The sequence below is a fragment of the Citrus sinensis genome, chromosome 2, assembly GCF_022201045.2.
Source record: "Citrus sinensis cultivar Valencia sweet orange chromosome 2, DVS_A1.0, whole genome shotgun sequence".
NCBI lineage: Eukaryota > Viridiplantae > Streptophyta > Magnoliopsida > Sapindales > Rutaceae > Citrus > Citrus sinensis.
The window spans coordinates 5,567,274-5,583,701 of NC_068557.1; the positions used below are offsets into that span (position 1 = coordinate 5,567,274).

Below are 16,428 nucleotides of genomic sequence, written 5' to 3' on the forward strand. Positions count from 1 at the left end.
GTAAATTTTACCAAACGTTTTAATTAATTCTCTTCACAAATGATTATACCTACAATATAGTTAATAATAATAATTTTAAACGTTACAGTATTAGTGCTTAGTCATATAATCATTTTTTGTTTTATTTTTTATGCCTATTATACAAATACAAAGATCATAATGGGCATATAAATAAAGTACGAGACATAATCACATAATTGTGTAGAGATTTTAAAGCCATGTTGGAAAATTGGAAACTTCAAATGCTATAATTATTTTTCACATATTTATCATTCGTTGTAGGTATATGACTCTATGTGAAGTTGTGAACGGAATCCATCAAATTTAAGAATAATGTTGTGTAAAAAGTATTTGGGGCCCACATGATTTTTGTATGAATTGTAACTTAGCAAGACCCTTATCTAATAATAATACACCGATATCTAGATAGTGGAAGCCAGCTCATTTGTATCTTATTTTACCATTTTACCCCTATTACATATTATTTCAATTCCCAATATGCAAAAGACAAAAAAAAAATAAATAAATAAAAGTGACAGGATCACGTGAATGAGATTTTAAAGTTTATTTAAAAAGATCAATTCTTATACTTACTCAAAAATAAAATTTTTATTCTTAAAAATCTTATGTGAAATATAAAGATAATTGATCAATTTTATTTTCATGATGCATATTTATTATAAATAAACACTTAAACAATAAAGATTGGATGTATGTTAATTTATGTAACCTTTTGTTTCAATACGCACCTCCTATATCATGAAGCATTGCAATAATGCATTCCAAATTATCTTTATAAATTGCACATGTAATTTTCTTAATATTTTTATTTATTAAGAGTAAAAATAAAAATTTAAAAAATCATACCAAGCAGTCCCTAAAATAATTTCAACTTAGCCAAGTACACCGTTCAAATTTTTTTTTTTTTCCCAAGATAAGAGGAAAGGAACTATAGAGTACAAAATTCATTGTGCTCTCTTTTTGAGTAAAGTGGCCACACAAACGCAAAGCACCATGCAGCAAGAGGAATCAAAAACAGTTTAATTTATATTTTTATTCCTCCAATATTAGTAGGGATATAAATTTTTAATCACAATAGACTTTTGAAAAATATCAAATTTGTAATAGATATTTAACGTTCAAAAAAATAATAAGAAGCACTTTTCTTTTTGAAATGGGTTTCAAAGTAAAATTTAATAAATTTCAATTCTTAAAAATTATTTATTTGCATTAATATATTCCAAATTAAAATTTGAAAATATAGATTCTTTTGTCATAGAAATGGTGTTTAAATAAATAAATTTACATAATTTAACAGAGGAATAAAAAATCGGAAAGCCGTATTCGCTAGTGCCCTTTACAAATTACAACATGAACACTCAAATATATGAAAATAAATATTTTTGGAAGAATTTATAATTTACATTTCAATTAAAAATAATTATAAAATTTTAAAAATATGAAAGAATCCAAAATATTATATAATTTCTGACGTAAATTTCAAAGCGTTGCAGAATTCCAGAATTGACCACTGAACCGGTACAAAAGTCACCAAAGAAAAGCTGCAATGCAAACAGACAAACGCAAATACGGTAACTGAGGTGAAGGAAAAATAGCGCGAGGGCGCAAATATTTATTAATTTAATTTCACATGCTTAATTTACCAAAACACCCTCACCTACAAATATTTACTAAATTTGACTAATTTCACTGTTTCTTCTCTTATTGTTGCGCGACCAAACTGAATTAGTAGTTTACGACTCTCAGGCAGTCTCTCTTTCTCTCTCCATCTCTACAAGCATAACCGTTTTCGCTCGCTCTGCAATTTTTCTGCATGCAGATTCTTTTAACAATTTGACTCTTTTTTATTTTTTTTTACAACTAATTTTGTACTCAGAGAAAATATGAAATTCTTTACCAATTTTTAAAAATTCTGTAATTTTTAATTTTTTTTTTCTGAGACGAGGTACATTATTGTTAGTTGTATTGAAGGAAGATTCTGGATCAGTGGAATCTTTTCATTTTTTTCCAAAGCAGGCATTGTTCAAGGAGGTAGCCTTTTATTTCGGCGTAATCTTTTATTTTTAATTTAATTTATATTTGTTTATTTTTGTAAGTTGTGTTTGTGTTTAGAAGGAGAATTAGCTTTTGTTTTATGGTTTTTTTTCTTTAAATAATAATATTGTTCTGTTTGGTTGCCGGAAAACGGCAAAGGGAGATAAAGAAGGAAAGAAGTGTTACGAGATTTTAATTCTTTTTAATTCATTTGTTCTGTTTTGATATTCTTTTGGGAAGTAAACGGATCTAATTTGACCGAGGCTTGCATTTAATTTGTTTTTTCGTTTCTGCAATTCAGTTTTCTTAGAGTCTTAGCAACATAATGAAAGGTTTTTAGGCTCAACAAATCAATGAATCATGTGTAGGTTGTACTGGACTTCTTTCTTATTTAGTGTTCGTTAGTTGTTTGTCAAAGCTTTTTAATTGTAATGCTGTATAATTAGAGCGTTGGTCTTTAGTTTTTCCGAATAAGATGACATCAAATTCACACAATTTTCCAATTCTGTGGACAATTTTCGTAATTGCAGCTTTTGGAGTGTTTTGTTGGACTTGGATATGGAACCAAGAGGGGCTAATGTATTTTTTTTTCTTTTTAAGTTCAATAGGGTCGTAGTTGTTTATATTCTTGGCAAGAAATTGTGAAAAGATTTGTTTTTTTAACGCTGGATGATGATAAAAAATTAAGTAACGCGTCAATCAATTTTAGCTTAATGGTTCATGGGTGAGTGCGCGGGAAAGAATTTTATTTGATATGGGTTAAAACTGATAAAATTCTATGATTTACTTTTTTTTTGGGATGGTATTGAGGGACTGTAAAAGTACGTTCCATTTGCAGAAAGAATGTATGAATGTATGATTGGCATGTTAATTTTTTGTGTGTATTGGAGGTCAGAGATTACATTCCATTTGCCACAGAAAGTCTATTGGAGGTCAAAGATTAATTTGTGTGTATTTGGTCTAATCTAGATATCAATTTTGGTGGGACTGTTATTACATTTTGTTTTTCCCCAATTGAGGTCAATAAATCAATGTACCTGGTTAAAATGTTTGTTAACCTAAGAGACCTTGCCTTTCGTTGTTCAATTGAATGTGTTGGTAGTGCTTTGTAAATGAAATTGGAAACTTTGTGTCTAAAAGAAAAGGTGCATACTATTTGTGAGTCTTATTTTCATCGAGCATGTTAAATTTATTTGAAGTTTGATGTGTCTGAATTTCAAATTGACATGAATTCTACCCAGGAACGATATAGAATCAATACATTTATAGATTAGCTATTAGTGTCTTCTCTTTTTCCTGTGTTTTTTGGAAGAGAATAAACTTGTAACAGATTCAATGATAACTGTCACTTGTGTATTTATTAATATTGGGAACATGGCAGGATCATGATGCCATGTGTTTAAAATTTTTGAAACTTAAAGGTGCTAAGCACATGCTTCCATCTCTTTTATGTTTGGCAAACACTTCCATGTGTGCTTTTTTATTACGGTTCTCTTATTTTTTCTTTACCTTTTTCTCTGTGTTAGATTATGAAAGAGATGGCATAACTGGAATTTTTGTGTAATATTGCTGCTACCATGTTGCATGTAATGTTTCCCTTTCTCCTTCTCTGAGAGAAATACATTTACGCATATCTTTGCAGATTTTGACGTGTTTCCAAACCCTCGGAGTTGTGCATTGACCTCAGGTACACAACCTGACTTAAACATGTGACCTCTGTTTCACAAGTAAACAACACAACCTGACTTAAACATATTACCTCTGTTTCACAAATAAACACCCCTGTTGTGAGGATCATCTATTAAATTAGACAGATAAAGACTATCAAGTAATTTTACAATATACGCAATAATTGAAAAGATGTGCATTAAAATTGTGCATGACTTTCGGTTTCTAAGAAGCTTTGCTTTCCTTCGAAGCTAACATATGACGACTCCTTTAAGCAAGAAACACTGTGCACATTAGTTTTATTGTCATTGAACCATTCAATCTTCTTTTTTGTAGTCTTTAATTTGAATAAATCCCTCCGCATAAATTTCATTTTGAAATCTTGAATTTTCCATCTTTCATTTTGAAGTCTTGAATTTTTCATCTTAATACTATTAAGTAGCTTGATATTAATTTGATTAACACAGTTCAATCCCTTTGAACGCACATATTGTTGATCAAAAGCTATCCAATCCTAACTTCTAACTGAACCTTACCTTCAAAGACACGAAGCCAACCTTGGTGCCACCCAAGCCCAAACCTGCAGGTATATGTAGCCAATATTCCAGACACAGCTTTAGTTTTGAGTTCATTGCAAAGTAAGTTGCAAATCTCTTGCATTAGATTGCAGTAGTGAAGAACAAATGTGTTCCTTGAAGGCATAAGCATGGAGCAAATACACTCACTTCTCGTGAAACCTTCTTTAATTAATTGCGGGGGTCACAAGAAGTAAAGTAAAAGCATTTTGAGGAAACCTTTAGTGCTTGCGGTGGATGGTTATGTTGGAGAGATTTTCTCTTGGATATGTATATTAAAGAATCCTATTAAAAATATGTATATCTAAGAAATAGAGAAGAGGTCTAAATTTGAACTTGATTTCTTTTGTTCTTGTGTGATATTCGGGCTGAAAAGGTGAAAAAAAAAAGAAAATGAGTGTCATAGGCTATCATACCGAATGCTTTAATTTTTTCATTTCAATAAAATTAGGAGGGCATAATTGTCAAACTAATCTGTTTTATGACATTTTAATATGTAAATACTCCTAAGGTATCGAGTGAGCAGTTTCTTTGAACTTTTACCGATGGCATTTCAAGCTTGGGTAACTGTGAGTGTTGAATCTGAAAAGAAGTGGGTCAAGAAATTTTATGCATGTGCGGGCACTAATGCATGTTACAGCACTAGCATGCATGTGTTAACACACACAGACACACTACTAAGGCTTTTTGCTGTTGCATATGCAGTACCTGTTAACATCAGTACAAGATAGCAGACATTGGTTGCTGTAAGTCGTGTGGAAACTGATACTGCAGTGACCATTTTATCTAGAGTATTAAGTTATCTTTTAATAATATAAGTAGAGATCTAGATTTTAGTTGTTACCATATTAGTACAATTTCATAGCTTAAGTATTTTTTCATATTCTGCAAGTTTTATCTAACCAATTAAATGGCTTGTATGTGGACATAGGGATGGAAAATGGATAAAATTTGATACTAGTTTCACTTTTATGCTTTCCCTTCCCTTTTATCTATTTCTTTCTCTTCTCTTTCCTTTTGTCCTTTCATTCTCTTCTTTATTCTGCTCTACTTTCTCTTTCTTCATGTCTCTGCATGTATTCTAGTTCGGCATCAGCTGCACATTAATTAGAATTTTGATAGTTATGCACTGCTTTCAGTGTTGCTTAACAACTTATCTTGATTTTGGACTCACAATTTTTTTTAAAAAAATTTTGTGAACAGGTTAACCTTTACTTGTGGTGAATTAGAGGTTACAAAGAAATGGTACATCTTCATTTATCTGTTTGTTTCTGATTCCTTTTCTCGTTGTTGTTTGTGTCCATATGTAATTTTTTATATGTAAACTGACATAGGATGAGAATGCTTCTGGTGGAGATAGTGGTGATATTGACTGGAATACTGACGATGAGCTGGAAATTGCAAGTTATGGTTTACCTTCTTGTTCCAGTTTGACAGTTAATGATGGGGAAACTATTGCCGGCTCAACGGAGGTACATTTTGGAAATTTTATTTTTGGTTTCTGCATTAAATCATAAAGCTAGCGGTTAAATCAGAACAAAGGAAATAAAGATGGAATTTTTTTTTAGCACAACCGCGGTGCGTAGGGAAGACATTATGTTTGTCATCATCAAAGAGGTTTTTGGTTATTCTGTCTTATGGTCTATCTGAATGTTACTTGATTCATGAGTTTTTAATTGAGCTACTTTCCAACTGATTAATGAGTTGCCTACTAAGATCTTGTGTGCTTAACCTTCTTGAGATGAAGTTGCTATATACTACCTTATGCATTTAGTAAACATTGCAGTTGGTTGCTTGCTCTTTTTTGTCATGCTGCTACCCTTTTTGATATGGACTAACTTTTGTAGTTTACAATCGCCATATTATAGTTTTCACCGCTTAAGTGGCTTAAGTGACTTTTCAGTCATAGACGCATAATTAATCAATTATTATCTCTCCTCATTTGCTAAGTAGTGGGTGCTAGTTGGTTCAACTGGTAAAATCTTGTGGTGGTACAAGAGACTAAGGTTCGAACACCACTCACATGAATGGGAGGGGATTTGGTTAACATCATGATACTAATTAAAAAATAAAATTGCATCAAGAATTGTTCCCCTTGTGATTGACGCTGCATCAAATGAGCTGAAGGACTACTTGATGCAAAATTGGATATAATCCTGATTTAAAATTTTTAAGGTTTTAACATTTAATCAGATTTTTTTAATTTAGTTTAGACGTAGATTTTTACTTTCCTTTTATTATGATTTTTATTTGCTATTCTGTAGGGAGACTTTAATTTTTCTTATATGCTAGGATTTGATTTCTTTCTTGAGCACTTTGATCTTTATCAATTTCTGAGGACTTGTAACCCTATTTAAAGGGTGCTGTTTTCCTGATTAAGACAGACTATGATGGTGTTTGAAATACAGTTATGATTCTACCTATTGATTTCCTCCCGTATTTCTCTGAGTTTGTCTCCTTTCTCCTTTAATTTCTAGTCTCTCTATTTAATTCTTCTATTGTTTCTTCTGTCTCTTCTAAAGTACTTCCTTTTCTATCTATACTTATCCTTGTGTGATGTCTATCCTATATGAATTGGCATTATAGCTTGGAAAAATGACTGTCCACTGCCACCATTTCTCCATCAGCAATTAACTAGATACCACCATCACTGTTTGACTTCTTTGAGTTAATTAGCTAACCCCATAAACCTATTAGCCATCCGTTCATTGACAACCCCACATGCTGCCACCATTCTCAACCTTTCTTTGCCAAACCTTTCATCACTATTCCATCATCAGTAGACTCCTTGACCTCCAATCTACCACTTGGCATCAACGACTACTGAAGACGACACTCGGTGATGCCTCACACGCCAGCACTTGCGAGAGATTCTTGAAGGACTTGAATGTAATTACCCAAGGGGCTAATTAGTAAGTTGGAAAAGTTTGGGGCTGTTTTCAGAATTCTAAATATTTGAGGACTTATTTCAAAGCCTGAGTGCCAAAGTGAGGTATAATTATCCTTTAATTGCTGTTTTATTGTTAAGTTTGTGGTTCTAGTAATTTGCATTAGAATTCATTGTCTTACACCTGGTTTGGATTCCTCCCCCCTCCAATGAGCTTAGGACAACCCAAAATAATATCAGTATACAGGGCTCTACCTTCAAATAGATCTCATAGTTTATAATGATTCAAGCATAAGTTCAAATAGAAAAACTAAAAGTTGCAGTGAATGAAATGTGTAGAATTTGTATTCTTCCATTTTGAATGTTACCCAACATGACAATCCTAGAAATCTCACTGTCTATGGCAGCACTCAAATTTAGCTTTCTCCATAATATCTTGTGCATGTTCTACCAACACGGGTGAAAATGCAAAACCCAGGTTCAGTAAACCTACTTCCTCTAGTTTTAGAGAACCATCTCGGAGTTGTGAATTAGCAAGTTTATCAAGCCATTAGGACGATGTTGATTTAAATGTGAGAATGAGTTGAGTCAAAGAAGAAAGATGATATTAAACCAGAAGATGAACTTGTTGAAAGTATAGTGAGGATGCATATTTAGAGAGTAAGAAGCCTTTGCCAGTTGACAATAGTATTCTTAAACATCAGATTTGAGTTTATTTTATAGGTTGTGAACATTATCTTAAAATGATGCCCTAAACCTAATTGCTTAATTGCTCACTCCATTGAATTTCTAATTAAATGGTTCATTTGGCATCATTGGTCTCTCTGACATATTCTTTGGCCTCTTTTTGTTTTCGGTCTTTCTACAAATGCCTCACAAGTTCTTGCACCTTGAGATCTTACTTGGTTTAAACTATTTGATGTGAAATTTTGTATATGACTAGACCAATTTGTTGCATCCTCTAAGGACTAGATTCGGCATTTTCTAGTTTGTTGGAAAAAGCCACTTGAAATTTTATTCCCCCATCTTGCCAGCTGTCAAGTTTTCTAAGTGGGGGAGAATGAAGCAAAAGAAGATAGTATCCTTATTTAAAACATATAGGGTTTTAATGTTTGATTAGAGTTTTTGTTAATTTAGAGAGATTTTTACCTTTTTTTCCATAAAAGGATATGATTGTAAGGAAAGTAAAGATCTTCCTTTAAACTAACAAAACTAGAGGTGGGCAAATCGGGTTTCGGTTCTCGGGATTCGGTTTGGGTTCCAACCCGAATGTTCAACCCAAATGGTTTCAAATTTGTAACTGAATCAAGTTTGGTTCGGTTCGGTTTGGATCACAAATTTGGGTTACGGTAATTCCAAAAATACAATCCAATTTTTGCTTTTTTCCCCCAAAAATATCACAAAATGTAAAATGAAAAAGAACTAAAAGTTAAAATCCCTTTGCATTATCTGGTTGCCTTCAACAATATATTGCCTTCAACAATAGCTAACTAAACTAATTATTACAGCAAAAAATCTTCCAATTTCTATTCTTACAAACACAGCACAATCAATTATAAAACACTTATGAAAGGAGTGACGACGATGGCCAAGATCTGTGAAAGACAAGAAGTGAGAGATGATGATGGCAGACCCAAGTGTTCATCTGCTTCGTGACTTCAAGGATGGTAGAGGGAGATGCAGCTGCTTCGCATAGGCAACAAGCTCAACAGTGGCATGGAAGAAGACGGTTGCGGTTGAGTTTGGGAATGAGGGGCTGAGTTTGAGTGAGAGAGAGGAGTTTGAGATAAATTAGGATTGAGATTTGAGGAGATTGAATTATAAATTAGGGATTTCATTTTATTTATTTTTTCCCTACAAACCGATTGGATAATTAATTCGGTTAGGGTTAAATTTGAACTGAATTTTAACCCGATCTGTTTCTAGATTTTAATCTGATCGGTTTATTATTAATAAGGATAATATCATATTCTGCATCACTACCCCTCGTCACTTTTACTGATAGAAGCATAAATCTTTGCTGGTGAAAAGTGAAGAATGTGAATTTTCCCTTTTGACTGTTCTAATTTCCTTTGAGCAATACCCAGCTGATTTTTCTTATCATTCTCCATCAGCATTGTCAGGGTACCATTCCTGTGCTTCTACCCAATTTCCAATGGTAATTTGTTTATCATATTTGCTGTGTAATACTCTCTTCTGTTTACTTTTCAAACATGTTACAATGTACTAGACTAGATAGTGTATAATATTATTCCTGCATGGATGTGTATATGCATTAATCGTAGAAGATAGAGACAAAGCTGTACGTTTTATCACTGATTTTGTAATTACCTTTTATCATCTGAAGGCAAGCTCATCAGCAGGTTCCTCTAGCTCAAAGATGATTGATCATTTTGTAGGGATGGGATTTTCTGAAGAAGTGGTTGCCAAAGCCATTCAGGAAAATGGTATGGCTGCCATCTTCTTGTTAAAGTCTAAGATTTATTTTGAGCGCTTCATTTGAAACCCTCATTTAATTATTATCCAGGGGAGCAAAATACAGACTTGATACTTGAAGCTCTCCTCAAACATTCGGTGAGTTGACGTCCACTTCACAGTTATAAAATGTTCATAACTTGATGGTATACTTTAAAAAAATAACAATTTTCTGTGGTTCTGAATTCCCCTTTATTGATCCTAGGCGAGCTCATCTGCAAGTTCTTCGAAGTCCAAGTTGATTGATCATTTTGTTGGGATGGGCTTCTCTGTGGATATGGTAGCCAAAGCAATCCAGGAAAATGGTAAAGTCAATTTATGGCTTACCTTGTGCATCGATTTATATCTTTGAAAACATCATATATAACCCGGCTTTGCTTAATTGGCAGGGGAGGAAAATACAGATTCAATATTGGAAACTCTCCTCACATACTCTGTGAGTCAATACCTGCCTCATGCCTTCAGTCTGGATTGATTTTTATCTTTTTAGTCACCTTAGTTGTGTTTTTTGAAAGTTGGATGGTAGTTATTGTTTTCTTATTGCTTTACCTTCGTAATGCCCTGTTTGTTGTTCAGTAATGTCAATAGTTTGAGCATGATTAATATCAGAGAATCTCACTGTTTTCAAGGACTATGGGATCTAGGGAAAAGCAGTTATGGATCCTCCTAATATTTGGCTTAAATACTGAAATATCCACAAGTTTTGAATTTCATTAAAACCCTATATGTTTTCAGAAAATTGGAGGTATTATACAGAACATACAAAAAACCCTCATCCTAGAATGATAGGAAAAGTTTAGCACCTTTAAAAAAGGCCGTCTTATCAGACACGTAAATTGTTACAAATTAACATCATTATGTCATTAACCTCATATGGAGTGTATTTAAACTAAAAATTAGGGGGTCAATTATATTTGTGCTTAACAAAATAATGGGATCTTTTTTCCCTCTCCCTTCCTGTAAGAGTCAGCTGGTCATAATTCCTAATAAATTTCCACTTTTAATAGAATCCTTTTTCTTAGTTTCTCTTCTAAAATTAATGTTGTGAATTTTATACTTTGCCTAAAAATCTGTTCAAGATTGTACGGTCAATGCCGTTTTGGTTGGGTTGGCAATTCATGTTCATGACAAGGCAGGGGTATAACTACATGATTCATATAATTAAATGTGTCAAAAGTCCAAACACAAACAACATGATAATTAGATGGGTGATTTAAATCACGTTTTCAGTTGTTCAATAAATGTGACGTGTTCGTGTTTTGAGATGAAGACATAATTTTGAAAAATACTCCCCTGAACTTCTTATCCCATTTATTTGTTTTCCGTGCTCTTTTATTATCGTGCAGGCTCTTGGGCAATCTCCTCAAGCAGAGCAACACATCAATTCTGATCAAAACTCTCCCGAATTGGATGGTAGCTTTCTTGATGGTTTCTCGGATACTGATAGTTTTGAAGGCGAGGTAGTTATTCCTTTAATTCGACTTGGTGGAAGTTTGTTCAATTTTTTGTCACCATATGCGTAACTCTTTTTTTAATTTTTCAGGAAATCACGAATCCCGATCCTGACAAGGAGGAGAAACTCGTGTCCTTGGCGAGCATGGGATATTCAGTGCAAGAGGCTTCAATAGCCATGGAGAGATGTGGTGTGCATTCCAAATACTGTGACTCATTGTGTAAATATTGTTGATGAAATCAATATCACTGAGAAAGAGGTTTCAGTGTTTCAATCAGAACAGAGAAGATTGCACCGAATATTTCTGCAATATAAATTTTAGTGCCACTTTGACTCTCCCCTCCTTTTCATGTTGCTAACAATTCGCCGAAGGCTCTTTAAGTTTCTGTGTTAGAAGTCAATTTTTTGCTTGTATGTTATCTTTTAATTGGTTTCTTTCTTTGTTGAGTTATGCAACTCAGATATTACTGTACCATAGGTGTTGATAGTACTCATTTTCCTGCAAAGCATCATTGATCCTTTATTTGTTATAATGTGTGGTTGTGTGGTTTCTAGTTTCTTATCTTTATTGTTACCTCTTCAAACATTGCAGGGCCAAACACCTCTATTGCAGAGTTGACAGATTTTATATGTGCCGCTCAAATGGCAAAGGCTGCTGATGCACTTCTGGCGGAAATAGAAGATAAGGTAATTGTCTTCCCCATTTTATGATTATTATGTCCTGCTATTTCTTTTTATATTGCATTCAGGAAACTAAAATGAGGGGTTTCCCATCCTTTTTACAGCCGAGGCCTAAGCCATCCAATGGTTATCATAAACATAAGAAGAGAAGAATGTTGGACTATGAGAAGCCGCCTATTGATGAGCCCATTCGCCTCCCAAATCCTATGATTGGGTTTGGGGTACCCAGTAATCCAGATGTTATTGTCCATCGATCTCTCCCAGAAGCTGCTGCTGGACCTCCATATTTCTATTATGAGAATGTGGCACTTGCTCCCAAAGGTGTGTGGGACACTATCTCAAGGTTTTTGTATGATGTGGAGCCAGAATTTGTGGACTCGAAGTATTTTTGTGCTGCTGCAAGGAAGAGGGGGTATGTGCACAATCTGCCAATCAAAAACAGACATCATCTCGTTCCGCTTCCTCCACAGAACATATATGAAGCACTGCCCTTGTCAAGGAAATGGTGGCCTTCGTGGGACACAAGGAGCCATTTAAATTGCTTGCAAACTTGTATTGCTAGTGCCAAACTGACAGAGAGGATCCGTAAGGCACTTGAAGAATGTGATGGTGAGCCAGAGCCACCTCATCATGTCCAAAAATTTGTAATGGACGAATGCCGGAAGTGGAACCTGGTTTGGGTGGGTAGGAATAAACTGGCACCACTTGAGCCAGATGAGGTGGAAATGCTTTTGGGTTTCCCAAAGAACCACACGAGGGGAGGGGGAATCAGTAGGACAGATCGATATAAGTCCCTTGGGAACTCATTTCAGGTTGACACAGTGGCTTACCACCTGTCAGTCCTAAAAGAAATGTACCCTGATGGCATTAATGTCCTTTCTCTTTTCTCTGGGATTGGTGGTGCAGAAGTTGCCTTACATCGGCTTGGCGTCCGGATGAAGAATGTTGTTTCCGTTGATATCTCTGAGGTCAACAGGAACATTGTCCGGAGTTGGTGGGAGCAAACCAACCAGAAGGGGACTTTGATTGACTTTGCCGATGTTCAACAGCTTGATGCCAACCGAATAGAGCAGATGATCAATGCATTTGGTGGATTTGATCTTGTTATCGGTGGGAGTCCTTGTAACAATCTTGCTGGTAGCAATAGGCACAGCCGTGATGGACTCGAGGGCAAAGACTCCTCACTGTTCTATGATTACTTTCGTATTCTGGACTTGGTGAAGAATATGATGCAGAGAAACTAGTATTATTATTATTATTATTATTATTTTGTATTTGTGAATAATTTGCGGATATTAGCTTAGCTGATTAAACCAATCCTTTAATTATCCTTTGTTTAACATTTTATTGGAAGAGGCATCAGAAGTTGATTCCAATTTCCTATGATCGTATTTGTGATGTTAATTTTTTATCAAGGCTGTAGCCAAGTGCTAAAAGCATCAAAAGGGCCAAGGCCTTGAAATCATTTCAACGTTTCCGAAAGTTAGGCAAGAGCAGCGAAAATTAATAGTCAATTTGACTGACTCTGCTAAAGAAGTAAAAGCCGGAAGCACTGTCAACCCTTTTCTCATGAAATTGATTTAACAAAAACAAGCTTTAGTATTCATCAAATGTTAAACATAAAATTAGTGACATTTTAGTAGCTGCATCCATGTGCATAGCATAATTCGTGCTAAAATATATTTATTGTCAATTGTGCGTTTGTGCTTGAAATATGAGGAAAGCCCAATACCTTAAGGGTGCGTTTGGTACACTGTATTGTATTATGTTGTATTGTATTATTTTAATGCAGGTGTATTGTATTATGCTGTATTGCATTAGTACTGTATTACAATAATATTGTACAATGTTTGGTGTTCCACTGTACTGTATTAATTTTTAATTATACTATGTTTGGTGTTGCACTGTACTGTATTAATTTTTTGTGATTAATTTATATTATATATTTATAAAATAATATTTATTAATACTTAGAAATATATTAAATATAGAAGTTTTAAATTTTAAAACTTTTACATTAATTTCTTGTATTATAAATGTACAAAAGAATTATAATTATTCATAAAACATATGTAAACTAACAAATTCTAAAATTTTCGGTGACATAATATTTTCTTTTTTAGCATTTCCCAAATATATATCCTTTGAAATAACGATTGAATCACATAATTTAATCAAATAACTTTTAAAAAATTATCACAATATAAATAAAGAATAAAACATACATTTAATAAGAATGAATGACAAAACAATTAATATATAATTTGCTTGTTTAATAAAACAAACGGTAAAATAAATTCTATAAAAAAATTGGTAAAATAAAATTATAAAATAATAAACACAAGTTGTGTCTATGCATTGACACGTCATCCTTATCTCTTTATCTCCCTCTTTTACAGGACAAAATCTTCAATCTTCAACCTTCAACCCTCTTTAATTTCTTCCCTGTTCTTTTCTTCCTCTGTTTCTTTTTTCTCCCCTTGTTATCATTCCACAATTTTTTTTTTCGGTTCTTTGCATCCTTCATTTATTTATTGATTTATTTTGTCGATAAATCATTTTTCCTCCCTTTAAATCCTTTTCTTCCGAAGAAGAAAAGAAAAAAAGCAAAAAAGAATAAGTAACACTGTCACAAGGATCTGATTTTTCTTTTTTATCTTTTTAAAAAATGGCTTTTATAATTTAAAATACTCAAGTTATGGATAAAGGCAAAAATGCTAATATGAATTTGTTGTGATATCGTGCAGTGGCTGCGGACCCGCGGCATAGAGATGTTGGAGTAGGGGTGCCGCGCGGGAGAACTTGACGGCATTGACAGCATCGAGTACTCAAAGTGGCTGTTGCCGTGCTAGTGTCGGTGATAAATGTTATGGCTGAGCCGGTGTCGGCGATAGATTGGGTTTTGAGAAGAGAATGGAAGCAAAGAGAAGATGCGTTCTGTGGCTTAATCGTGTTTTGAAGAAGAAAAAATATTACTCTTTTTTTTTTCCTCTCTTTATAAGCAATCACGCGTAAACCCGATACCCCCCACGGGTTTAGTTAATGCGGCTTTAACTGTATAACAACAGTAATGTTATGCGGTATAATACGAAATCAGTTTTTAGCCAAACATAGGGTTGTATTAATTTAATGCTATGCGGGATGGTAATGCTGTGTAATGCTGGATGCCAAACGCATCCTAAAAAAATTTTGGGAGCAAAAACAATGACAAGAGTTTGCTATTGAACATAGAATTAGCCAGTATTGGGCTCAGAAGAAAACTAGGCGCAAACTATATTCCAGTTTCATTTGTTTTTACTTTTGCAAGTGTTATTCAATTTCACTTTGCTCCCCCCAAAAACAAAAATCAATTCTTTGGATATTTTAACTTAATTTTTTGACTTAAAATTTTGATACAAATTTTTAACAATTGATTTCAAGTGATATAATGACAGATTTTTGAGAGTTAAAAGTAATATTTAATGGTAATTATTTATTTATTATTGGATTTATTGAAATCAAAGTCTCCAGGTTTGTGTCAAAATTTTAAGTCGAAATTTTAAGTTGAAATATCTCCATCAATTTCAAAATATATTTTTTTAATTTTTCTTATCATAGTCTTTTTTTTTTTTTTAAATGAGTAATGATAGATCTATAAATTTACATACAAACTTGTTTGTATAAACAAATGTAACATAATTCGATTGGTTGAATTTAATACTTTTTAGTTCATATGATGTAATTTTATTATCTTATATTTTTATCTAAATGATAAATTTATACCATGTCAGTATGTACATTATGTATTTGTAAAAGAAACTCCTTTTAATATGGATTGGAAAAACACATAGGCAGGCCCACCCGCCCGATTTCATTCGGGTTCACTATTGAATCCTCCCTGCACTCGGATCTCCCGATAATCAGATTCCATGTCGGCCTCAACCTCCAGCGAACTGCTCTTGATCCCTCCAATTCACATTTAAAAAAAAAAAAAAATTAAAATAGAAATGACTGAAATTCTGTACTTAAAAACTACTTCGGCCACGGGATTGTTATTTACTTTTGGCCAATTCAGAGATTTCTCTCGCAAAATCATGGACTGCTGAAGCGCCAGTAATCTTCAATTTTATTTTTTTTGGTGTCTGCTGCGGTGCTTGGTTGCTTACGTGTCTGTTTTTGATGGGATATTGACATTTGATTCTTGGTGAAGCCGGGGGGCGCCAGTATTCTCAGGACTTGGAAGATTTCTATATTCGACGCTTGTATCTTCGGATTCAGGTGTCTGATGCCGTAATTGGATTGAATTGTGAATGATAAGTTCTTTCATTTTGATTTTTTAGAGCGATTGCAGTTAGACTTGGTGGTCGGTTAAAAAAAAAAAACTTGGATGAACTACTAATTATGTTAAATTTCATAACGAGAGAAGTCTTATACTTATAATGTTAAGTGTAAGGGTTCGAGTCTCTATAAGAGCATTATAGAGGTTAGTTTTAATTTTTTTTTAATTATCAACTAATTGGGTGGAGATAGTCTCTCTCTTACGAAATGTGAATGGAGTAGTATCCCTCAAATATTAGAGAGGGTTTAAAATATTTGAGTAAGTGCTTCAGTGAGTTAATGTATGGCGGTGATCTCAGTTGTTTAATACAATTATA

The 16,428-nt window shown here is 33.6% G+C and overlaps 1 protein-coding gene and 1 long non-coding RNA gene across 6 annotated transcripts; both read left to right on the plus strand.

The window, feature by feature from the left end:
• Positions 1-1,717: 1,717 nt before the first annotated feature.
• On the plus strand, positions 1,718-13,177 carry LOC102608485 (DNA (cytosine-5)-methyltransferase DRM2). 5 transcript variants are annotated; one of them, XM_015527795.3, is made up of 13 exons: positions 1,718-2,052; positions 3,698-3,742; positions 5,004-5,044; positions 5,502-5,543; positions 5,633-5,770; positions 9,533-9,632; positions 9,713-9,759; positions 9,866-9,965; positions 10,050-10,096; positions 11,007-11,120; positions 11,204-11,303; positions 11,706-11,800; positions 11,899-13,177. In XM_015527795.3, the coding sequence occupies exons 4-13, from the start codon at positions 5,541-5,543 to the stop codon at positions 13,036-13,038; spliced, it is 1,884 nt and encodes a 627-aa protein (XP_015383281.2). In that variant the 5' UTR covers positions 1,718-2,052; positions 3,698-3,742; positions 5,004-5,044; positions 5,502-5,540; the 3' UTR covers positions 13,039-13,177. The 5 variants fall into 5 exon arrangements, with proteins under 5 accessions (XP_015383281.2, XP_006470298.2, XP_006470299.2 ...); XM_006470235.4 differs by lacking the exon at positions 5,004-5,044; XM_006470236.4 differs by lacking the exons at positions 3,698-3,742; positions 5,004-5,044.
• Positions 13,178-13,930: 753 nt separating this feature from the next.
• LOC127899171 (uncharacterized) lies at positions 13,931-14,903 on the plus strand. Its single transcript, XR_008051112.1, has 2 exons — positions 13,931-14,414; positions 14,542-14,903. It is a non-coding gene; the product is annotated as an uncharacterized LOC127899171 (long non-coding RNA).
• The last annotated feature ends 1,525 nt before the right edge of the window (positions 14,904-16,428 follow it).

Coding starts and splice junctions, on each gene's coding strand:
- LOC102608485 (XM_015527795.3), top strand. Junction 5,771..9,532: donor CTATTGCCGGCTCAACGGAG/GTACATTTTGGA, acceptor TATCATCTGAAG/GCAAGCTCATCAGCAGGTTC. Junction 11,121..11,203: donor CTGATAGTTTTGAAGGCGAG/GTAGTTATTCCT, acceptor TTAATTTTTCAG/GAAATCACGAATCCCGATCC.